The following is a 23,718-nucleotide window of genomic DNA, read 5'->3' as shown; positions in this document are numbered from 1 at the left end:
CAACATACATTGTTATGCTGATTGATTGCCTGAGGTCTTCATCTTAATGGGCGCCACGATAGATTCGAGGGAATCTATTCTTATCTCCATTGCTTTTACCGGCTTAGTGATGGAGTTTTCTTTCATTCATTCCAAAAGGTGTATCCAAGATAGTCATGTCAATCAAACATCTCTGAATATGCAAAGAAAACTCCATCCCATCTAATCGGAATCGATTACGGTGGCAGATGAATATTAACTCACTGTGCTGAGAAATATCACGTCCTCTCTGCTCTTGCTCGATCAATATTTAGTCGATTGTTATTCATCTCACATTGTGTCTCCATGTGATTTCCCTATAACACTTTTTTTTTCTCCCCAGATTGATACCAGTACGAGTAGCTATTCTCAAGTATACCGATACCAAGTAATCGATACCCTCCGGTAATGGCAACTTGATTCTAATGATTCTGCGGGGACTATCATTTTATAGCAGGAACATTTTTTTGCCCCTTTTGCACCACTTTGATGCCAACATAGCATTCTAGCAAGCACTACTCTCGCATTTGTCCTGCATTCATTTTGACCTTTGACCTTGGGGGGTTTAAAACATGTTAGCAAATCAAGTCGGTCTGATATATTCATGATGTCATTGCTACAAAATGGCTGCAGGTGTGTTTATTTCTCACAAAATATGAAACCCTTTTCATTTTTAAACCAATACAATGTTTGTTGTGTTCTAGCAACCCCTTTGAAATTTCGGCCAAATTTTTCACTACATCCCACTCGAGGCCAGAAAACGTCTGTGTTATTGTTATCCGACAAAACATTATGCTAATCCATTTCAGACTCTGATTATCCGTGGGATTAATTAGGAATTAAACAGTTTGCACTCTGGACAAGGCCAGTGTGTTGACAACAAAGAATGACAGCATCACAAAACCCCGATGAACAACAAACCGTTTGCCTGGCCCACATTGTTTTGGCTGTGATTATTATTGCTGGCTGTCCGTGTCCGTGTGAGTCACCATCTGCATCACAAAAGCAGTACATGCGTGCCCGCACACACACAGGGAACAAACACAATGCACATTACACCTCTGGACAAGAGGTGCTAAGCTAACCTTTCAGTATATTTATGTTAGTATACTTTATATATTTACAGAGCTTTCAATTTTGCTTGTGACTTGGAATCAAAAATTAGCTGGAGTCAAGTCCTCCCATGTTTGCTGCAGCATTTCAGACCGGCCACCTGCGTTTGCATTTGCAGTCCCCTCACCTTCATTCTGTATGAACAAGCAACAGTCAAAGTGTTGACAGAGAATCAAGGCCAAACGGCTTTTTTTGACACCTGCTGTCAATGTGTAGACCATAGAAATAAAAAAATAAAAAACATAAAATAGCCTGAATGCATCAATAAAGGCAACTTGAGAGCGAGAGAGAGAGAGAGAGAGAGAGAGAGAGAGAGAGAGAGAGAGAGAGAGAGAGAGAGAGAGAGAGAGAGAGAGAGAGAGAGAGAGAGAGAGAGAGAGAGAGAGAGAGAGAGAGAGAGAGAGAGAGAGAGAGAGAGAGAGAGAGAGAGATGAGCAAACAAGGGAATGGAGCGCGTTGGGAAAGTGATTCACATCAGACTCATTCAAGTGTGACTGCTTGTGCTGCTGTGCTTGGATGTTTGAATAAACTGACACATTCAAGATCAGAGCTTATTTATACTGACTTTTTTTTAAAGGTCATGAACAATCAACTGTCGTGTAAATGTTAATACAGTTTATTTAAATTACATTATTTATTGTCATTTTAGTAAGAAAAGATTACAGACAACAAAAATATGAGATATTTTGTGCAATATGTGACTGCTGATTGCTGCTGTTATTAATAGCACATTTTTGTCCACCTTACTCTGAAGTGCATCATTTGATCTAAAAAAAAGTGCTTCAAAGTTTTAACAAGAGAAATTGAAGCTAAAATAAAACCGTCTCGCTAGATGGTAAACTCAAATAACTTATAAAAGGGTGCGACTTATAACCTCATGCTATATTTATATCCCTAACTTGGTGATCCGTGTACTTGATTATTTAGCTAAGTTGTCAAGCGCATAAAGTTCTATATGAATAAGAATATTCGATTTACTTTAATGATCCTGCATGATGTGGCGCATCCAAAAAACCCGGTCTGTGAATTAAACGCAAGCAGAAACGTGATGTGGGTAATAATCTTTTCATCTGGAAATTTGCAATTGAAACCCCTCCAATTAACCTCTCCCTGCTGCCTTGATTCGATTAGCCCGCTGTTTTCTACCTGCTGTCGTGATGAGTGCTCCTCAGATATCCGTTGCCGGCTGAGCTTAGTCATCACGACTCTGGCGAGTGGCTTCAACACATTCAAAAATGTGCATTCAAAAATCGGTCAGAGAGTAAATGCTTGTGGCTACTTCCAGAAATTTCACCCGAAAAGCAGAGGAGCGTTTCAGCTGCAGGTGATTCATGTTTTTGTTCACCACTAAATATCCTGCCAGTGTGAAATTGGCTAATAAATATCCCGGCGTGCTGCAGCGAGCGGACCCGACTTGGGTTTTATGACTCCAACTCAAGGGATGAACCCTAAAGTCATCGCAAGGTAAAAAGTGTCCAGTCTTCCATGTCCATCCCAAAAGTGAAGTCATTAAATACAGTGGAGACTCGGTTTTCAAACAAAATCCGTTCCGGGAGGCTGTTCGAGAAGTGAATCATTCGAATTCCAAATCATGTTTTCCCGTTACAAAGAATGAAAAAAAATTAATCCGTTCCAAGCAAAAAATAAATAAATAAAATAAATAAACCTTATTTTTTCATTTTCGCATTTTTGTCGGATCGCGCAACTGCAGCGCACCGCCGAACGTGCAACCGTAGCACGTCGCCGACCACGCAACTGCACCGCGCTGGTCGCATTATTGTGACAGAGCGGCCGCTGAAATTTAGAAAATATTTCTAAAGTCCTGATGTACTTTCCAAAATTTAAGTGGACCTCAGTTCGCAGGGAGCTTAATTTTGTCCGATCGCGAAACTGCAGCGCACCGCCGAACACGCAACCGTAGCGCGCCGCCGACCGCGCAACTGCCTCGCGCTGGTCGCATTATTGTGACAGAGAGGTCGCTAAAAATTTGAAAGTCCTAATGGACTTTCCAAAATTTAAGTGGACCTCAGTGGGCAGGGAGCTTAATTTGGTTCGATCGCGCAACCGCCCGCAGCGCGCCGTTGTGTTTTAGGATGGCTTTACTGCTCCCACTTGCTTCATTTGGAGGCATGATTAGAGTTGATGCAATCCTCAGAGTAGCGAGAATGTAATAACGGAGTCACTTGGCATGCGGGTCCTCTCGGCTCATCTCGCGAGGTGCGACAACCGAATTTGGTCCGACATCCGAAGCAAGAAAATCTCGAATTTTTTGTTCGAATACCGAATTGTTCGAGAACCGGGACGTTCGAAAACCGAGGCTCCACTGTAACTTATTACAAACACCTCACAGTATCATCCAGAAAATTTAACTCCCCAGAACCACAATCCGTGGGTGTTAGAATTGAATTATTTCCTTCAATTGATCAAAACCATTACGTTAACGATAATGGCTAAAAGATTGACATGTGATCACTGCTCTGTTTTCTCTAGTTGGAGGTCTTATGTCGTTCAGAGGGAGAGGAGCAATTAATCATAAGCCAATCTTTGGCATTCAATTTGCAGTTTTCATTGGATTGTCAATACAATCATCATAAAACGGGACATATTTAGGACTCATTCTGCATGTGGTCAAAGGAGATAACCGTTCTTGACAACTCAGTCTTGAATCCAAAGAGTGGAAATATGTGTCGGTCACACTTGAATCGCCTCAAGACTCGTTTTCCATTCTTCTCATTTCAAACAAATCCGGGTTTACTTTAGCAGTGATGGAAATTTGTGTCAGTGTGGCACAGATAGACACACCCACACAGACTTTCATTTTAAAAAGAGAGGCAGGCAGGTGGACGGATTGGTGGGAGGGAGGCGAATAAAAATAGGACGAGGAATATTGAGAGGAAAGCAAGCTTGAAGAAAGAAGCGGTCGGAGGAGACGAATGACTCCCCGTAGGGAAGAGCTCTCACTTCCCATTCGAATGATTCGCCGCTATCAACTGTTATGATCGGCCTCAGTTTAACCTTTCAACTTCAGAACTTCACCCACCATCCTCAAAATGTCAGCGTGTTCAGCGAAGGTGCTACGCTAGGTGAGCGGCAGGAGGGATCTTGCGTTAATTATGAAGAGAGCTTGTTAGTTTGCATCGCAAAGCTTTGTACGCGGTAAACCGGGAGACCGATTTGCATATTCCTCACCGACTCCCATTCAGGCATGATTGATGACTCATCCGACGAGATAATGGGACAGCGGTCCGGGCCATGCATATTTCATAGCGGGGCAACCTTTCACAGAAGAGCGCCAATGTTGGGAATCAGTTCGTTATCGTTTTTAAAGTGGAACTGCTGAGAGGATGCCGGGAAAATGTTAACACGTCTCTTTTTCTTGGCCCTCACAAACCGCACGTTTGTAGTTTCCGCTGTGCAAGTGCTTTGTGCTCGGCGTACATTAACGGTCTTGTGTTAGCTGCGAGTCCAGGCCAATGACACCATTTTTTTTTTCTTTTGCGTTTACTTTTTCACCCTTAGCCCGTGGCGCCCTCCTCGACTAAGCATTGTCGAAAGTTTATAGTTTTTGTGTCATTCTGTGAGTGATTCTTCTGCTGATTCTTCTGCTGAGCAGAACCGGCTTGCTGGAAGCAATAATCAATCAACATTAACATTATTGTCCCCCACAATCCCGCGGCATAATTTTAGCATCTTTACCTGAAGTAACCTTCACGACGGACAAACTCTTCTCCTGCTTATAATTTGGCTTTCTTTACTTTCATGCTACAATTCTGCCTTGCCTCATTTCCTCTCTCCAGCGCTTTGGTTTCCTCCCTGAACGTTCCCCACTGCCGCGTTCGCATCTCCAACCTGATTCAGCAGCAAGTCATTAATCAAAGCCGACAGCGCCTTACTGGTCTTTGTTACACCCCCACTTTCTCATAACTGGTGAAGTGATTTCACAGGCGTGATACTGTCAGATAACCTCCAGTCCAGCAACTTGAATCATCAATGACAACTCAAGTCAGAATGAAAAAAAAATATTTACTAAATAGTCAAGCTTAGGCTGTAAAACATTTCATATATGCTTTCCTGCTGGCTGCTTTGTTTTCTTTGTGTCAACATGCCTCAATTGCAGGTTTCTTTCACTATACCAGCAGCACAGTGGAACATGTGAATTATTCAACAATGCACTCAGTGAGTCTTTATTCTGATTGAAACGTTTGATGCAGATTAGACATGTTTGAGGCCATTTTCCCTTTATTTTCTAGAGGATACAATGATGAAAAAAATGATTCAAATAGCATAAATGCCTTCTGCCCATCACTTTTCTAATCTCCTCCGCCTCGCAATGCTTTATGTTGCTGCACTATAAATAAATAAGTAAATGCGTGCAATTGTTGCCTACTGGGGAAGCAGTGAGACGTACGGTCATTACATTAGCTGTGTTATTTTCTGGCTGGTGTGAGGGCCGCATGCAAACGTGGTGTGCGCCGCGGTTCATCTGGCGTGACGACGGGGGCTGACTGTCATGTTCCCGCATTCATTGGCACAACACACACACACACACACACACGTATTGCGTTATTTTAGGGCGTGGTAAGATTGCCTTTGGAATGGAGTCATTTCATCTTGTTGCTCCCTCGTGAGCATCTACAACACATACGCTATGCTCACATGGAGACTTGAGGCCCATGGGAGTGGCAGCCTATTTGGGTTGCACCTTTTACAATGATGTAAGTGGTGACCCCCGCCCCTGCAAAAACTTAGAACAATAGACACTCTCAAAGTGTTCCAGTGTCAAACACTGATATCCAAACAGGGTACAAACATACCAATAACCCTAACATCTACACTATACATGCTCTTTTATTTCTCACAAAAGCCTTACTATGCTATACATATTTTTACTAAAAAGAGCCTTCCTATATGGCCTTTTAATTTTACTTATTTTTTACTAAATGGTTTATAATGAATGGTCATTGTTTTACGAAAAAAAAAAACGTACTATTTGGCCTTTTTTTTACAGTAAATGGCCATTTTATTTTTTACTAAAAAAAAGCCTTACTATATGGCCTTTTTTTTCCATTTTACTTAAAAAAGCCTTGCTATATAGACTTTTCTTTTTCTACAAAAGTTTTATTGTATAGTCTTTTTTCCCCCCAATATATATTCTTTTTTAAGCCTTGGCATGGCAAAATGGCAAGTCATTTTGGTTGACTGTTATCAAGAGGAAAAAGTTGTTCAGCGAAACATGCAGACCAAGCTAGCGGATCACAGCTGCTGGAGCCTGATATTTCCCCCACGAGTCCGATAAGAGCAGCGTCATGGATATCCATCAGATAGCCAGGGAGCCATACCCATGTTGACTCGCTCTATAATCCAACTTTATTGCAATAATATGTCAATAGAGCACTGATAGTCCCATGAAGATGAATTTTCAACACGAGCCACACTTAGAGCAAGCCAAGACAATTTGTCCTCACCATTCATCACTGACGGTGATTTTCACCTACAGCACATATGGAACAGTGATATATATGTATGTGTGTATATACACGTATATATGAGTGTAGTTATTGCAGCCTGACGGTGAAATCTTAAATTTGATGATAGCAACTTTTTACTTCTTGTAAGAAAATCAGCATCCTGTCTTACCTTTCTGTAGACAGTCATGTTGGGGGAGTCGTCATCGGGGTCTACGATGCTCAATGACCTCATGGAGAGCAGAGGTCGGGTCGGGGGTGTCTGGGCGTCTTCTTTCTGGTCTTCGACTTCTTCATCGGCCTCTGTGGATCCGGAAGAGCTCAGCTGTTCCTCACTCTGCTGCTCTTCTTCTTCAGTTTGTTGTTGAGGTTGAATTGGTGCCTCAGCCATCTCCTCACCTCCTGTCAGTCGTCCTCGCCCGTGTTAAGTTATCCAGTCTTCTTTCACAGCGTCACACTCTCAGCCTTGCCCTTAATGTACCTCCATCAGGGTTCAGCCACTACAGAAAAAAAAACAACAGAATAACATACAAAAACATCTCCAGCGAACGACTACTTTCAAACCTACAATCCCACAATTTTAAGGCAAATTTTTTAACCACTCATCCATCCTACCCAACCTAAACCTTAATTCTTTAAGTGTGAACACACTTTTACATCACTCGAAATTTTTATGGAGGTCCTCTGTACTTGTCCAACTGAATAAAAGAAAAGATTCACTTAAATTGAATGATTCCATGAAGCACTAAAGTTAAACTGCAATCCCGTAACTAAAATATATATTAGTTATTTTATTAATTAGACTAGGAATTGTCAACTGCCACATCAACCGGGTGGCATTCATACAATACAGCCTGCAACTTCTATATTTCTTCATACACAATCGACAAATCAGTTGTGTTCTTCTTTTGCTTGTATGTATTGTGTAATGTGTCTAGTCACCGTGGGATGGTGGGACTAGATTAATAATAATAGATTAATAGATAATTTCAATCTCTTTGTGTGTCTTAACATGTGAAGAAATTGACAATAAAGCAGACTTCGACTTTGACTTTATGACTTTGAGAAGTACAAAATGGCAATCAAAATAAATATTCACTTAGAGCAATTCTCAAAACACAGAGAAGGAAAGAAACATATTGGCCAAAACAAGAGTCGGCTGACGAGAGAGTGGCACAGGTGAGGCTAATAGAAATCAATGGTGGTGGTGGTGAGAAGGGAAGGGCTGGACAAGATGGCTGACAGAACACAAATCTGGCATCCAGAAGTGTCCCATGAATGTGAAGGTCTTTTTTTTTTTTTTTTTAGCAAATTCAACTTTATTTTCCTCTTCAGTCTTTATTTTTGTAAAAACAAAAAAATGATAAAAAAATAAAACAAAATAACAAGCTTCTCTGTTGGACATATTGATCCAGTCGAGTGTCAGGAGGTTTGACCCTCGCCATATTTTATGTTTGTGCAGAATATATCCGAATCTTCACATCAATTTTGGGAAGAGCATCATGTAATCACAATATTTGAACAAATAACAAGAAGCTCTGGGGCAGAAAAAGAAGTAAATTATTGATGTTTGTCTGAATTATTTCTACGTCCACAAAACAAAACATTCAATTAGTTGATAAAATATTACTTGGAGAAGGACGCTTGCCATATGCTGTATTAATATTATAGGAAGTACACACTGTACTGTTGTTTTATTTCGGTTTTGTTGAAAAATTCATGAACATTGCACTGTGGGGCGTCTGCCAACTCAAAGTGCTGTACTTCTCTCAAACCATGCCATATGCGTGTGTGCATCCAGATATTTGTTACGTTTCGTCACAATAAATAAACTTAGTCGGGTAAGTCCAGCACCTTGAAATAAAGTTAATAAATGTTTTCTGTGACATTTTTTAAAGACTACATCCCTGGAAGTACCTAGTTAGTAGATCAGCATTCACATCTGTTTGTGCACACCTTTAGTGAAACATGCCCTGCAGTATGTCGCTTGCTCTCTCAACAGCATCAGTTGGTGGTCCCCTCCGGTCTCCGAGGACCACTTCATAAACACGCAGAGCCACTAGGTGCATCTTAAATTAGACTTCCTTTGTTTTTCCTCTTTCACACACAGATGCAAACAGAATAATCAGTGTCACAACTAAAATGTGGACTTTTTCCTCTAAGGGGTGTTCTCGCTTTTGTTGCCAGATTGTAGTGTGACAAACTATGCTCAATTGTTCCAAGTGTTAAGTCACAATAACACACACAAAAAGCTTTTTCATTTTTTATGGTTGGTGGTCTTATAGGATGAAATGTATCATGTTCATACACGCATAAGTACATAACTTATTTTATTCAGGTAACAAGCAAGTGTCACACCTTGGTGCAGAACACTTGACTGAGCATCTTCTGAGCTTAAATCCTTGGTGACACTAAACATCTGGTACCAGCCTACACACACACACACACACACACACACACACACACACACACACACACACACACACACACACACGCACACACACATGCACAAAAAACAGGCATGTGCCACTTCCAAGTTAACAGACTAATATTAGCATTATGACTAAAAATAGAATCGCATTCCAGTCAGTCATCACCTTCTTACCTCACTGGTGTCTTTTCTTCTTCCGATCTCTCTTCTCTTCCGTCTCGTGCAGCTCCTAAAATAAACGATTTTCACAGACCCTCCGAACACACGCGTGCACTGAGGCAGAGTAAGGGAGGGAGGGAGCATGAGGATGGGCAAGCAATGGAAAGAGAGAAACGGAGTGTGTATATGGGGGGGGGGAGAGAGAGAGAGAGAGAGAGAGAGAGAGAGAGAGAGAGAGAGAGAGAGAGAGAGAGAGAGAGAGAGAGAGAGAGAGGGAGAAAAAGAGAGGGAGAGAGAGAGAAAAAGAGAAAGAGAGAAAGAGAAGAGAAAGAGGCAGAGGCAGAGAGGCAGAGAAAGAGAATTCAAGATCAAGAAACAATCAAGACTAATTTTCCCATTCAAATGGTTTTTATTGCACTGTGAATAAATAAATATTTTCACTCTATAGTCTACTTGATCCACAAAGATGTTTGATTTCACCCAACTGTCCACTCTAAAAATCAAATAGGCCAACCAACAAGTGATTAAGCAGTATCTCCACTCTTTTACCCTTGTAGTAGTCTATTTTTTTTTTTTCACATGCTTCCCCGCGCCCTTTCCAGTCCCTCATTTCCTTTCACCCTCTCCCCACACAGATGGAGAGCAGAGAGCTGAGGGGCTAAGCACTCAGCCGGTGGCAGCTTTTTGGCTGAGCAACGAATGACATCAAAGCGTGTGATGCAACGACATCAACTAAAGAGGAAAAGTGGGCCCTCATGCCGGCTACCCTTAGATGTGGTCCTATATGCGGCAACATACGGCCTGCTGCCCTCATTCTCCACATTCCTGTGACAGACTTTCCAAAATCACACTTAACCACGTATTCTGTTTTTTCCTCATTTTTTGTGCAAATGGAAAAAAATAAGACAAATCGATGCGCACACTTTGTGGTTAACTGTTGTTTGATACTGATGGACCACTCTTGCCTAAACACACACACACACACACACACACACGCACACACACACACACACGCAACAGTCTACTCATGGATGGAAACCAGAGCCTCTATTCTGGCCCAACTGCATTATTGAGGAAGAGTAAACAGGAAGCCAAGTTCCCACAGGATTGGAAAGTGGTTAGGTGAGTGTCGCTCTACATTTGATCCTAGTTTACACACAAACACACTTAGAGACTCAGCAGGTCAATATGAACTTAACCGAAGAAGTAGCAGAGTTAGCATCGTCCATCAATTAGGGGCCCAGACACCTCAACCATCAGAGTAATGGGACCAGGTGGACTTGAAAATGTTCCTCCAGAAACCAGTCAATCACTCAAAAGTTCAAGTAATATCTTTCAATGTGAAAAATCCTCCAGCTCTCTTCTGAGTTGAAAATCCTTCAAGTGATTCAGCCCCCATGTTTTCCACCTGATGATGACTAATCCGCAGCCGCCTCCATCTCCTCTTCTGGAAGCGTGGTGGCCTTAAATGTCTCCTCAGGTGGACAGAGTTTAAACCAGTACAGGTTGACTGACAGCATCCTGGAAATGTGATGAAGACAGTGTGTACTGTACATTTTCTTTAGGTGACATCGATCCATTATTTCATTGATGTGATCATGGTTGAAAAACATCAATATTATATTTAATCAAACGCTATTTTTTTTTAAAAATCTACCATAAAGGCTTTTTTAGGTTATTGATCCAAGTGTTTTGTCGATATGCATTCTGGCAAAAATTTTATCCAATTGCTATCCTTTTTCGATTAACATAAATAAAATGTTTGTGTAGGGAAAAGAGCCACGCCATTTATCAATTTGCGAAACTTTAATACTGTGATCACTGCAAATGTCTGTTTTCCATACCTTTACATTTTACATAAGACAATAGACGCAGGATTTAAACAGCATTTTTGTATTCTGTAAAGTTCTACGGTCCCGCATGACACATCCCATCGTGACTCGGGGCGAAAACCCTCCTAACTGCAATCACTGACCAAACTGGTAAGAGCGTCGATACAGACGGAATTATTTTCAAACCTGTTCATCCGATTAACCTGAATAGTTTTGGAAAAGAAACAAATTTGGATTTTCCTTATTTTTTTTAATTCAAAGAAAAGTCGAGCACCTCCCTCTGTTGGTCAGAAATTGCAATAACAGCTAAACTAAAGAGCAGCAAAGCACATCTCAAGAACAAAGATTGCACAGAATGGATGATGGATCCTTCCCACATTCTTTTTCGAAATACGTAAACTCCATTTTCTGGACAAAAATATATGTGCAAAGGTTTTTTTTCTTTTTTTCTTTTTTTACAAAATGGAAACATCTGAGCAATTCACGTGGGGGGGGGGGGGGGGGGGTAAAGAGACCAAATGGACTGATGCAAGCAAAACATTACATCACTCATCTTTTCTTCATTCATAAAACAAAAACAAGAGCGCCTTGCATGTACAATGAAATGTGAATTATTACCTACTTACAATCTGGACAATGCCAATTAATTATGGGAGTGATAGCACATTTTAATTCATTCATGTTTCACAGTATTGGATGACTGAAGATTCTTCATAACGTGGCGCCATCTTAAATACTGACAAGCAATCAACGTCTATAATCTATAAAGTGATTCTTAAAACAGAACCATTTTTTTATTTCTAATTTGCTCATCTCTACAAATGGGATTGAGCTCAATCTTACGGGTCCATTTTAATAAATTAGAATATTGGGAGAAAATGTATTTCAGTAGTTCAATTTAAAAAATAAAACTATTTGATTCGCGAGAATGTTTTTTTCCGATTTTTTTTAATTAATCCACCAAACCTTTGTACGATATTTTTAATTCATCTCAATGCACCAGTCTGTACATTATGTAAACATGTTAATTTAGTTTCTACATTCATGCCGAGGAGCCATGTGCAGTCTAGTTGCAAATGCATCAATTCTAAATTCCGTTGATGAGATTCTAAAACTGGGGAACTTAAATGTTACGTTAGTAAGCAAGTAACAACTACATTTTGTTGCAGTTCGACACCTAGCGGAAAAAATTAGCCGTCGTGTTGCAAGATGAATGATATTGATTACAGCTGCTTTAAGTACACACTGTACTGAATGCAAAAAGGCACACAGACACGTATTTCCACTCGAAATGCCTGAGCCTCCCACAGAGCAGAAAAGTGACATTATTTTTGCAGTGTAATCGTTTCTGTGTATCCTAATTGCTGTTGAATAATGGAAATTACCGTAAAATGTGTAGCGACTAAATGTCATGTCCAAAGAGTGTAATGCACAAACTACTGTTACAATATTTGTGTGTGTCAACTGTCAGTAAGATAATTTGGCTCTCATTTTTGGTGGTCAAGTGGAGGGCCATTTTTTGGGGCAATTTGGTGTTGCAAGACGAAAGAATAATTTTTTTTCTAGGTCAGTTTCAAAATAAATGTGTTTGTAGTACTATTTTATTCCACGAATGATTCTAGAAAGCTAACTAAATTATCTATTGTGACAAGCAACAATTTTCTTTTCCACGCATGGGTGATGAAGAGGAGTGTTTTGCTTTCATGTGTTGGTTGCCCAGGTGCTGTTTCAAAGGCACGTGCGTACGTCCCTGTTTATCCCGGGCGTGACCTTAAATGACCCTAAGTGACTGTAGGCACACTGGATAGACTGACGTACATTCACGCTGTGATGCTAGCAATCACATTCACACACACTCCACAATTTTCTAATTACATACCCTTGGATCATTCTCACGTTCACACACCTGAGGGGAAAGAATACAAGTGAATCGAACAAGCGCGCCGAAAGCTCAGCTCCCTTTATCCAAACATCGACCTTTGATTGTCAGTCAAATTCTAATGCGCCATCGTTTTTTGTTTTTTTTTTGTTCTGCGGCCCTTCTGATGAATGTTCCAAGAAGAAAAATACAAAGTGTACGAACTGGCAGCACGTCGTATAACCATGAGTAGTTGCACTGGTTATCACTAGATGGCGCTGAAAGCAACACGACAGCAGGCTCGAGCACCACGAAACACGTTACACAGAATGCAGATAGTCCGGCTCTAGCCACGATTAAGAAAGAAAGCCATTAAATTATATAGTTACCGAGGTTGTTGTTTTTTTTCTTCATGACAAACTAAACACTGATGTCAGTTGTACTGTACGAATAGAGCAACTTATTCATTGGAATTATAATACAAGGAAATAAATAAACCCTTCATAGTTATCCTCTCCTCTCCAAAAATTCAAATGATCACAATTCCAGTCTTCTTTGTCACAGGAGGAAATTCGCCACTTTAAAGTAAAGAGAGGATCGAGGCTCATGTATAGCAGTTCTGTTATGATGTGAATCGTTTTCAAACCTTTCCAGGGATTTCTGTCCTGTCTTCTTCCTATTGCTTTTAAGACACAAAGCGCTCCAGGTAGAAGTCTTGAAGTTATGGCGTGGCACCATTGCCAATGGCTTTTAACGTTATTCCTATTGTCGGAGGGGAGGCTGGCCTGTGCTGTCGAGGACGGATTGGGTTGTTATCACCTTCCCGGAGGAAATAACATTGACATTAAAAAATAAAAAGTTTCCCTTCAGTGCAGGTCAAAAAACAAAAACAATAAAAACCCTGGGGAGCATTCAAAACAACTGGCGCTGTGCAGGGAGAAAGGTACAAATCCAGCCTCAGACATTTTCATTCTCCGTTGAGGGGATATTTATAAAAAAAAATAAAAAAAAAAAGCCTTTCCCACAGTTTGGTGGGCAAGCAGCTCATTATGCAAGTGGTCGGGCCTGCGAGAATGGTTACATTCTCTGTGCGTTCTAGGAGGTCCACTGAGTATCTCAGCTAACCTTCAGTGTGACATCACACCGGGTGAGGAAATGGCTTTTGTTCATAATAACTGGCGGTTCCTCAGGTCTACAGAAGGGGGCGTGGTTTCCCTTTCTTGACACTGTTTGGGTCAAAAAAGGAGCACAGCGAGATGAGCGACTGTTGTGTCCGGTCAATCAGTAACCAGAGTGGGATTTTTAACTGGGCCTGCCATTCATATGCCTTGAGGAGTGTCAGTTCATGTCGATGGTGTTGAAGACCCATTCGGTGAACTTCTTGAGCTTCGCGGCAGAGGTCTGAGACTCTTCCTGAAGCCTCTGGTTGTCCTCCCACAGCCTCTTGATCTGAGCCTGAAGCCGCACCTTCTCGTCACGCTCCTGTGAGGTTTTAAAATGGCGGTAAGATCAAGTTTATACACTGTAAGAGCAGATTGGTTGATTTTTCCTACTCATAATAAGTAAGATGTTAAAAATCAGAAACTGTAAAGTGTGTTGTTGCCCACCTTCTTCAGGTCCTCTTGGAGCATCTTCACCATGGCCTCTAACTTGGTCACCTTCCTCTCCAATCCTAGATGGCCCTCACTGTGTAGAGAAAATTAGTTCACATGAAACCTTCCCCCAAAATCAGAGTCCAAACTTTAACCAAGATCTGCTTCTGCTAACATCTACTTGGACTGAATTCATAGAACATCAATCTTCAGTCAAGCGTCATATTTTATGCTGATCTACTCTATTATAATATTCAGGAATGGAAAGGTCATGTGTTACCTTGATGCAGGGCGGGACATGGGAGCAGGTTGCAGCTCAATGTGGCTCTGCTGAGGACTGGAGGCACCGCTGCTTCTGTGGTTTGAATCCCCAAACACGTAACTTCTTTGGACTAAAAGGACACAAACGTCCGCAAAAGTGTGAATTGTTGTCATCTTGAATCTAACTTGAGTCCAGCCAGATAAAAACGATACCATAGTGTGTGGTTCTTTCACTGTCAAAGGTGTTGGCCACATCCACAAGGTGTGTCCAGTCAAGTGGACTGTCTCTGTCCGACGGGAGGGGCATCAGTTCCTGAGGCAGAGGGCCACGATGACGCTCCACCAAATCCACCAATGACGTGTCGGATGCTGAAAGGTCACCTAGGAGTCAAAGTTTGGATTCAGCATACTTTATTTTCTATGTGATAAGAATTCCCGGCCATTCTGTTACCATGAAGTTTGACTCCCAGTTTATAGGAGGGCCTTCGAAGTGGTACCCCACGGGTAGTGGGTGAGCGCGGGAGTGTGGAGCAACTGAAGAGAACGTCGGCACCGAGTGCGGCGGCGTCCATCACGGTGTCGGTCAGCGGCGGAAGGCGCTGGCCGCGGTAGATGCTCTCGTCGGAAAGAGTGCGATGGAGCGAGCGGCGGCGGCGGCTCGAGGCCTGGCCCGGTGGCGATTTCTGGCCATGCTGGAGAGGAAAGGATTCAGACTCTCACCCACATCAATATTACGGTTGTAGCTTACATCCACAGACAGTGCTACTAGCACAATGATACCTTTTCCTTATGTCTGCGAGGTGGTAGCGGGCTATCCTTTGCAGGGTGCCTCTTTACATCATCTTCAATAGTAGACTTGGCATGGGCCTGTGGAGAGTGCATGTCCCTCAGAGAAGGCCTGGCCGCAGGAGTCGGAATACCCTCCATCCCACTCTCCCCTGGGGATTTCCTGAAATTGCACTCAAGTTATTTCGGAGCCAAAAGCCATCAAGTTTTAATGCTGGCTGAGTTTTTCTCTGCAGCCACAAGGGGGCAATCATGACGCACTAAAGGAAGGTTGAGTGGGTGGACAAGGACCAAATTAGCAGCCAACAAAAAAAACAAAAAGAAAAAGATGGCTCAGTGTAAGTCAAATTCATCGGGTGTGTGAATTTACACATGAACCGCTCTAGTACAGAATAATATTTCTAAAATCCTTCTTACTTGCGTGTGTCTACAAAGTCAACGGAATTGATGGTGGAACCAGGCTTCCTCCAGCCTATCAGGTATTTGGACTGAGCTCCCTGGCGAGGGTAAAAGCTCTTTGGTCCAGGAGACACCGAAGACTGGGATGATGGCGGAGTGGTCGAGGAGGTCTCTTCCCGGGGAGAGCCATGTCTGAAAGGTGGATAGTTTTTCTAAGCAAAGTATTTTACCATCAAAACAAGTTTTTGCTTTGACCAACCTTGAGTGAGATCCACCTTCACTCAGACTGAAAGTGCTGCTGTCTCGAACAAGAAGATGAGTAGGAGGCGTTCGTCCGGTGCTATCGAGGCTCCTTTCCACCGGAGGAACCGGCGACTCGGCAGCTGCCTGCGACCTCTCCAGCATTCTGCGTCCACCCTCGGTGGGGCTGTGCCACGGCGAGCGATCCCGGCTCTCGCGACCTCCGCTGGGAGCGAGCAGGGACGTGGTGCTGCCGTGATGAGAGTGCGGGTGATTGTGGTGCGAGGCGCCGTACGAGCTGGTGTCGATGCCACTGTCGGCCGAGGCGCCCTGGAGGTAGCCGCCGCCTCCGAGGCCGTTGGGCTCTGGCTCGCCTTGCTCCCCGCTGGAAGCTCCGCCAACCCCCATTTCGTACCATTTATCGGTGTCGCTGTGGCCCCCACTGGAAGCCGTGCTTGAAAGTGTATTACTGCTGGAGTGGCCAGAGTAAGGACCCTCCGACTATCAAAACAAAAAAGAACAACAATTTAACAATATGCATCCAAATGGCACGGAATCTAAAAAATATTATTACAAATGTGACATGAATCAGATATCTGGCAATTGGACACGCAGATTGACTCTACTCAGTCCAGCCTGATGAATCACTGACTGAAAACCACGATTCAGTGATGCATACACACACAAGACAAGATGCTGTAAATGTAGTCTAGGGCAGCCAAATGATATGTAATATTCATATTTGTGAATTTCCATTCCCTGTTGTGACTGCCTTACTTGTTTTTCCCCTATCACACTCATGCCCTTGAGCAAGGCACCAAACAACACCGCTCCAGTCTGTTACAACTGATCACAAGGAAGCAAAACCTCAAGAAACTAGAGACAATAGCATTGAGAGTGAAAACAATTTTGTGGTTTCTAACCATGTATCCTCTAAAAGGGAAAATGACAGGGCAATACAACAAAACTGCCTAACCACAGCGCAACCAGATAGCATCATGGCTGACTGGGTACTAAAACAATTTGTAGTAGCCTGTCGTAGAAATCTATGACTATTGGTGTCATAGTCATAGAAAAAAATAATAAAAACAAAATAAAATAATAAAATTAAATAAATAAAAATAATAACAATAATAATAATAATAATAATAATAATAAATAAACAAACAAATAAGATTAGATAAGATCAAGTTAAATTAAGTTAAATTAGATTAAATTAAACTGATCCCACCTGACTGCCTTTCTTTGGAGACAGGTGAATGACCTGCTCCTGTCGTTGAATGCGTGGTCCTCCGGAGTAACCTTGACCAGATTTAGAGACTGGTGCCTCTGCAAAAAAAAAAAAGGAAAAAAAATCTGAGTTGGTGGAAAGGACACACATAAAACGCCGAGGTACGACCGGATGACTTTTCATGCCAGTTCTTTATTTAGACGGCTTGTTGTGCATTTTCATAGTGACATCCTACAGGAGGCTCTTGACACAGACACTGGTCGCCATTCAGGCTCTGATGCTTCCAACAGGAAAAACACAAAACACTTGTCATCCAACACAACATACATCACAAGTAATCGTGTCCTTCGACAGCGCCTGCTGGGCCCGTTCTGGGCAAGCTGTGCTGTGTGAATGAACGTGCGTGTAGCAAAACTCCAGTGTAACATGGGACTGTTGTGTAATTGTCTCCATCTTATGCAATATGGCCTCTGGGATCGCAGTAACATGACGGAAAGTGCTCAGGGAGTTATCGCAACATCTACCCGGTGTGATTTTACAAATGTGGACATCCTCTCTTATCTCTCTCAGCATTACTCCACACAGTTTTCAGCACACTGCTGCCCACGGGGCGTTTTGTACTCATTAGAAACGGCCGCCACATGTGTGCCTGCCGGCTTGCTCGAGTACAAATAAAGTCGATGTTACTACTTTGGAAAAGGAGATAACGGCCTTCACATCCACACACATTATTAGCCACACCTAAATAATCACATTGCATTTGATACGTCATCTCAACTTTTGTTGTCCTTTATGTGACTAGTGTTATTTTTGGACAAAGCCGAGCCACATCTTTATTGCTTTTTTACTTTCGGGACAAGCCGAAGACGTTAACATAACCGACACCACAGCCAGGGTTGGAACCTGGACTCTTGGTTGACCTAGGATGAACTTTTGCAGCCTGAACCGTTCCACCCTGACCAAAAAAGACACAAGGGCTTGAAGCAAACCACAAAATGAAAGATTGTCTATTTTTCTATGTGATTGCGGGGGTTAGAACCGGGTTGGCAACACAAAAGTAGTCTGGCGAACAATCCGCTGGAGTTAAGAGTGAGTGAAGAACCAGAAAGCGGTGGCGAACGACTCGAGGCCGTCGTTTCGGTGACTGCCGCTGACCATGGCGGATGGATATAAAGAGCTTTTGCAAAAGCTATACGATGGGAAAGTGTCTGAGAGAAAATGAAAGCAGATGTCTGAAAGCTGAGGGAAAAAGAGAATGGGAGGCAACGAGAAAGGGCGGCGGAGATGAAAAACCTGACAAAGGGAGGGAAGGAAAGTCACACAAGCAGTCGGTCGGCTTGCCAACTGTGGGGAGAGTAAGAGGAGGAAATTCCCCTCCTTACTCTCTCCATTAGTAAATCTTATGAAAGATACAGGTAAGCAAGAGTTTTGCTATTTCCCGCATTCTTTCCCTTGCCTGCTTGTCTCATTATCCTGCCACTTTGGTCTCTGTTTGCTGCGACTTTACTCTTTGAGCATAAGTGGGGGGGGGATTACCTGTTGACCCTCGGTCACCAGCTCCATCCTCCATTCGCGACCAATTAGGGGCGGACTTTCCACTTGACCCGCCCTCTCCAACAACTTGTCTCTCATTGGACATTGGAGAGTGGCGACTCCCTGCGAATCTGGGGAAAGGAGAGAATAAATGAATAAATGAATGAATGACCGAACAAACAAACACACAAACAAACAAAAACTAACTAAATAAATAAAAAATAAATACATAAATACATGAATAAATAAAATAAATAAAATAAATGCCCTCCTCAACAGAATGACTTATCCAGTTAATGAACTGAAAAGTGATCAGTTTTTTTGGGGGGGGCATTCTTGTGCATGCTCTCTATCTTGCTTACTGCTCAGGCATGGACTTCTGTCTCCAGTGGGCTGAGCTGCCGGAGGCGTCGCTAGAACACGACAAGTTGCTGGGAGAGCTGCGATTATGAGGCGAGCGACCCAGAGCCAGAGAGGAGGCCAGGCTGTAGCTCTCGCCGCCGGGAGATATCCTGGGAAATTTAACACACAGTCTAGATGAAAACATTAAAAACAAGTTACATCATACCTCTTGGTGTCCAGTGGGCGGCCATCACTGCTGACACTGCGGGGGATGACTGCGCCCCTCTCAAGTCTCTCGGCTGACAAGGTCTTCCCCACTGAACTACCCAGGCTGATGGCCCTGTTGGGCGTGTGAGGCTGTGGCGAGGCAGTCAGGGACTGCTGGGGGCTACTGGATGTCCTCTGCCACTTGTTGTTGTTGCTGCGGAAGGGGAACTTGTATTCAAAGGAGCCGCTATCATTACTGCTGCTCTTGTAATCGGCCATTGGCATGCGGTAGAGCTCTGAACAGCCCCTGGAGGCAAGGAAAGAAGAATAAGGTAACTGGCTATATGCAAAGAAATAAAGAGCCCCACCCCCCTTCACACCGACCTGCGTGGTGTGGCGTCATCATGCGGCGGGATGATGGAAACGCGCACCGTCACCGAGGTGCGCAGCAAGTCAATCATTTGCTCGTGAGTCAGCGTCGCCACGGACACTTTACAGATTTCCACCAACCGACTTCCTTGGCGCAGGCCTGCCTGCCACGCGTAGCCGTACGGCTCCACCTTGTACAAAGAGTTACGGTGTCGTTATCATCCAAACGTAGGATACAAGCAAGTTATGAAAGAAAGGAAAACTTTGACAATTAAAAATACCTCAGCAACAATGCCTTCGTAATTTACATGGAAGCCGAGCTGTCCAAGGCCATTTCGACGGAGTGTCATTTCAGAAGTCTCGCAGCCTTTTGTCAGGAACTAGTCATAAGGGGGTGAGAGATGGCGAGATCTTTTAAGAAAAATAAGTCGTTAAAAGTGGAAAAAAAGTAGGCAGGCTTGCGTGTCGTCTTGCACACAAATCGCAAATGACAACAGTCATGAACCAGGCATGTGCAGCTCTTCCATGTTGTCTCCATAAAAGCTGTTTATGTAACATCTGGTATTCAGGCAGCATGACGATAAGCTGCAAAGTAGCTCGGCGTCTTCAAAATACCCCCGACGTTCCCCACTAACCTTGCGAGAAATCTTCTAACACTTAAAGCAGTGCTGTGACTAGCTGGGTGAAAATCAAAAATGCTACTGCTCAATTCCCACTGTGTCAAGTGATGCGATTACTCCGCATAAGCAAAAAAAAAAAAGAAAAAACGTTTTTGTTTTTTTTTTTACAAATGCTTTCCAATGTTTTTCGTGGATTTGCTTTTGAGTATCTCGATTTAAGTGACAAATCTAGTGCAAGACGCTCCCAAAACATGGCAAACATGAGCCGCATGCCAAACAAAAAGTTTCCCATCCCCCAGCGACCATCTTTGTGCTCATTCAGTTCCACACATCAATAGTTACATGTTGCCTCATCACACATTTCCCAGCTTGGCCTTAATACATTATTGATTATGTTGCGTGATAGTTGAAGGTTAAAATTCACTGTACTATTCTCTCTTTACTGTATTAAGAAGGCTTATTAATCGAATCGTAAGACTACTTGCACAATAGTAACTTAAATGACCACAGCATCAATTTTTTCCAAACTAACGCGCTAATATAGTTAATATTGTCTGCTCTAATTTTGCCAAACCAACAAAGAAAAAGAAACAAGAACACGGGTGGCCCAAGGCCACATCCCTGGCCTTCCTTTTGCTCCAGGGCAGCCTAAATGATTAAAAATGAACACCAAATGCAAAAGAAATGTGAGATTAAAGTGATACACTTGTTAACACAAAATCAAACAGCACTGTACATGTGCACGTGTGTGGGTAGTAAAACGATAGAGAAATTAATTTGTTCAAAAGCACTGGGAATTATACAAGACAACACTTTCCCCCCCAAGTTTCCATGGCAACAGCTTCTGAAGAGAGAAAGTGGCTTTTCTGCATGTGTCTGTGTGCGAGTCACGAGGCGTTTCGAAAATTCCTTCAATTGACCAATGAGGCACGTGATAGCCAAAGAGCAATTGGGAGACAAACATCACAACATTGTTGCAAAAAAAAAAAAAAAAAAAAAAAAAAAAAACTATATATAATATATATAACTATATATATATATAGAAAACTATATATAGTTTTTATATATATATATATATATATATATATATATATATATATATATATATATATATATATATATATATATATATATAGATATATATATAGTAATAGTAGTCGGCAGGCAACAAATGGAAGCCATTGATTTCCTAACCAGACTACTTTTACTTTGGAGTACTCAGAGATCAATTTGAGTATCATGTTCATCCCTAGTACATGTAATTTGTCTTGTAAGATTTTTTTTTTTAATATATATATATATATATATATATATATATATATATATATAGTGCACATTTTACAGCCACTTCTCTCTTCCGGCCCTCCAACAAGTGCAGTTCAGTTCAGTGCAGCGCACCACAATACTGTTCAGAGCAGTCAACCTTGACCAGGCTTGTGCTTCCACCAAGGGCTGATAAAAATAGTGTGGCGCCAGAGGACATGCAACATTTTTCTTATAGGATTTTTCTTTCTAATTCGCTAACCAGGCAGAGCAAAACAAAAAGCAGCTTAGTGATGTTCACAAGTGTGTAACTTCTCACCTCCAGGCGTTTGATCACCTCTTTGAAATCCTCTGTGTTATTACTGATGCTCCTCAGCGACACGCTTTCTCCCCGCTCGTAGAAAATGCGGAGAGATGCCGGGCTGCTCAGCGTCCAGCCGATCACATCTTTGGTGGCGCAGTTGAAAACCACGGCTTTTGCGTCTTGATCCAACAGGATGAGGAAATCATTAGAAATGGCGAGAAGGGCATCGATCTCCCCTCCGGTCCCGGGATCTTCGGCGTGGACGAGCCAGGTAATTGCCCCGAGGCTGCGCAACTCGGCTCCCGTGTACGGCCGGCTTTTCTCCTTCTTTTTGTGGGCTAGTGAGATGAAGGGGAACTTTCCGGACGGGTCAATGGGCGTGCTGGTGGTGTGCCGCTCGGCCAAGTCACGCAGGTACTCCTGTCGGGTTCGTGTGGCCATGGCGCGGAATTTGTGAGACTTGTGGGCGGCGTTTTCTGCATTGATGACCTTGGCAAGGAGGAAGTCCCGGAACACAGAGGACTTGGGGAAAGTCACTCCCTCTGGGATAGGGGGTCCAAATGAGGGCATGTCTTTCGAACGGGTCACAGCCACACTATAGGAAGGGGATAGAGGACGACAAGTAAAGAATTATCTGTATACAATGTCCATACATATCAAATAGGATCATAATTGTCTTAAATCTAACCTATTTTTTTTTCCAAGGTAAAGAAAAAAACAAACTGAAGAATCCATTTGTCAAATGTTTGGCTGCACTTCAGGCCCTCTTATAACTTCTTGCCATCAACCCTCTGCACTCTCACTAAAGGGGCCCTTTAAATTGCCTTCTCAGGATGTTTTTTTTCTGTCTGGTATGTCAGGAACTCGGTCGAGCGGGCATTGGGAGGAAAGAGAGAAGAATGAACGGAGACGCCGCATTTCCATAACTACAAGCCAGAATATCCAGAGTCGGAGAAAAATGCAGCATGAAATAACACTGGGGTGCTAAAAAACATACCTAAAGAGCCACATGTGTGATTTAAACATAAACCTCAAAACATCCAGAGGGACATTCATCGCCCGTCTCAATCTTTTGTTTGATACCAGAGTCGCACATAGGTAATAATTGCTAGGTGACACGGGGAGGATGCCAAAGCAGTCATCCCACACACACGTCCCGCTGACATTCAGCACCCATGTTGACATCATGGATCACTTTGTCTAATAAGCAACTCTAGCTAATAAGTCGCCCACGGGTTTCTAAATAAACCCCGAGACACCCCGTTCTCACCGGAGAACCGTGGGCATTCAATTACACAAACAATCGCTGGCTTGCACACACTCATCTGCAGCGGGTTGCAAGGACTCGAGTACAGTCGATAGCAGAAAGTCAATCGGAGAGTAGTAAACACGGAGTTGGATATTCGTAGAATGTTTACGAAGAATATCCTCAACATGACCTGGCTTTTATCAGGGGAGAAGCTTTTATTTGTATAAAATTCACATTCTTTTCCTGACAGTGTTTGCTTTACACCACTCCCTACCGCTAATACTTCTCAGGTCAGTTGTCAAGATTAGGGAATTTCAAAATGTAAAAACAAACTAAAGACTAGCTATTATGAAAAATACAAAACCGAGGTGAGAGTTGTTTACAGCTTTTGCTCTGCATGCAGAAATACTTTCTTTAAAAATTCCATGGTAAATGTCAGCGTCACA

At 42.7% G+C, this 23,718-nt stretch overlaps 2 protein-coding genes across 7 annotated transcripts in view; both read right to left on the bottom strand.

Annotated features, from left to right (window-relative positions):
• rgs6 (regulator of G protein signaling 6) overlaps positions 1-9,312 on the bottom strand; it is a 30,893-nt gene extending 21,581 nt beyond the window's left edge. For 3 of the 5 annotated variants that reach the window (XM_085937234.1, XM_085937233.1, XM_085937237.1), the window contains exons 1-3: positions 9,202-9,312; positions 6,996-7,096; positions 6,769-6,899 (exon numbers count right to left, since the gene is read on the bottom strand). Coding sequence is in view for 2 of the 5 variants with exons in the window: in XM_085937233.1 (XP_085793359.1) it covers positions 6,769-6,831 (63 nt within the window). In the remaining 3 variants the exon portion in view is untranslated. Of the gene's footprint in view, positions 1-6,768; positions 7,097-9,201 lie in introns of all 5 variants that reach the window. The other 2 variants (XR_015068855.1, XM_085937232.1) reach the window with 1 other exon arrangement.
• A 1,601-nt stretch (positions 9,313-10,913) lies between these two features.
• The window catches only part of sipa1l1 (signal-induced proliferation-associated 1 like 1), a 28,216-nt gene continuing 15,411 nt past the window's right edge, over positions 10,914-23,718 (bottom strand). Inside the window, exons 9-24 of one of the 2 annotated variants that reach the window (XM_085937529.1) lie at positions 22,039-22,618; positions 20,118-20,216; positions 19,852-20,027; positions 19,487-19,774; positions 19,281-19,430; positions 18,922-19,049; positions 17,386-17,483; positions 16,570-16,655; positions 16,174-16,404; positions 15,933-16,106; positions 15,510-15,678; positions 15,181-15,421; positions 14,943-15,110; positions 14,749-14,860; positions 14,484-14,562; positions 10,915-14,358 (exon numbers count right to left, since the gene is read on the bottom strand). In XM_085937529.1, coding sequence (XP_085793655.1) covers positions 14,215-14,358; positions 14,484-14,562; positions 14,749-14,860; positions 14,943-15,110; positions 15,181-15,421; positions 15,510-15,678; positions 15,933-16,106; positions 16,174-16,404; positions 16,570-16,655; positions 17,386-17,483; positions 18,922-19,049; positions 19,281-19,430; positions 19,487-19,774; positions 19,852-20,027; positions 20,118-20,216; positions 22,039-22,618 — 2,923 coding nt within the window. In that variant the 3' untranslated portion in view covers positions 10,915-14,214. Of the gene's footprint in view, positions 14,359-14,483; positions 14,563-14,748; positions 14,861-14,942; positions 15,111-15,180; positions 15,422-15,509; positions 15,679-15,932; positions 16,107-16,173; positions 16,656-17,385; positions 17,484-18,921; positions 19,050-19,280; positions 19,431-19,486; positions 19,775-19,851; positions 20,028-20,117; positions 20,217-22,038; positions 22,619-23,718 lie in introns of both variants that reach the window. The other variant, XM_085937528.1, reaches the window with a different exon arrangement.

This window comes from Syngnathus leptorhynchus, chromosome 18, assembly GCF_054491065.1.
Source record: "Syngnathus leptorhynchus isolate UIUO chromosome 18, UIUO_Slep, whole genome shotgun sequence".
Classification (NCBI taxonomy): Eukaryota; Metazoa; Chordata; class Actinopteri; order Syngnathiformes; family Syngnathidae; genus Syngnathus; species Syngnathus leptorhynchus.
The sequence above is the reverse complement of the archived record's forward strand: the minus strand, read 5'-3'. Positions and strand labels throughout refer to the sequence as shown.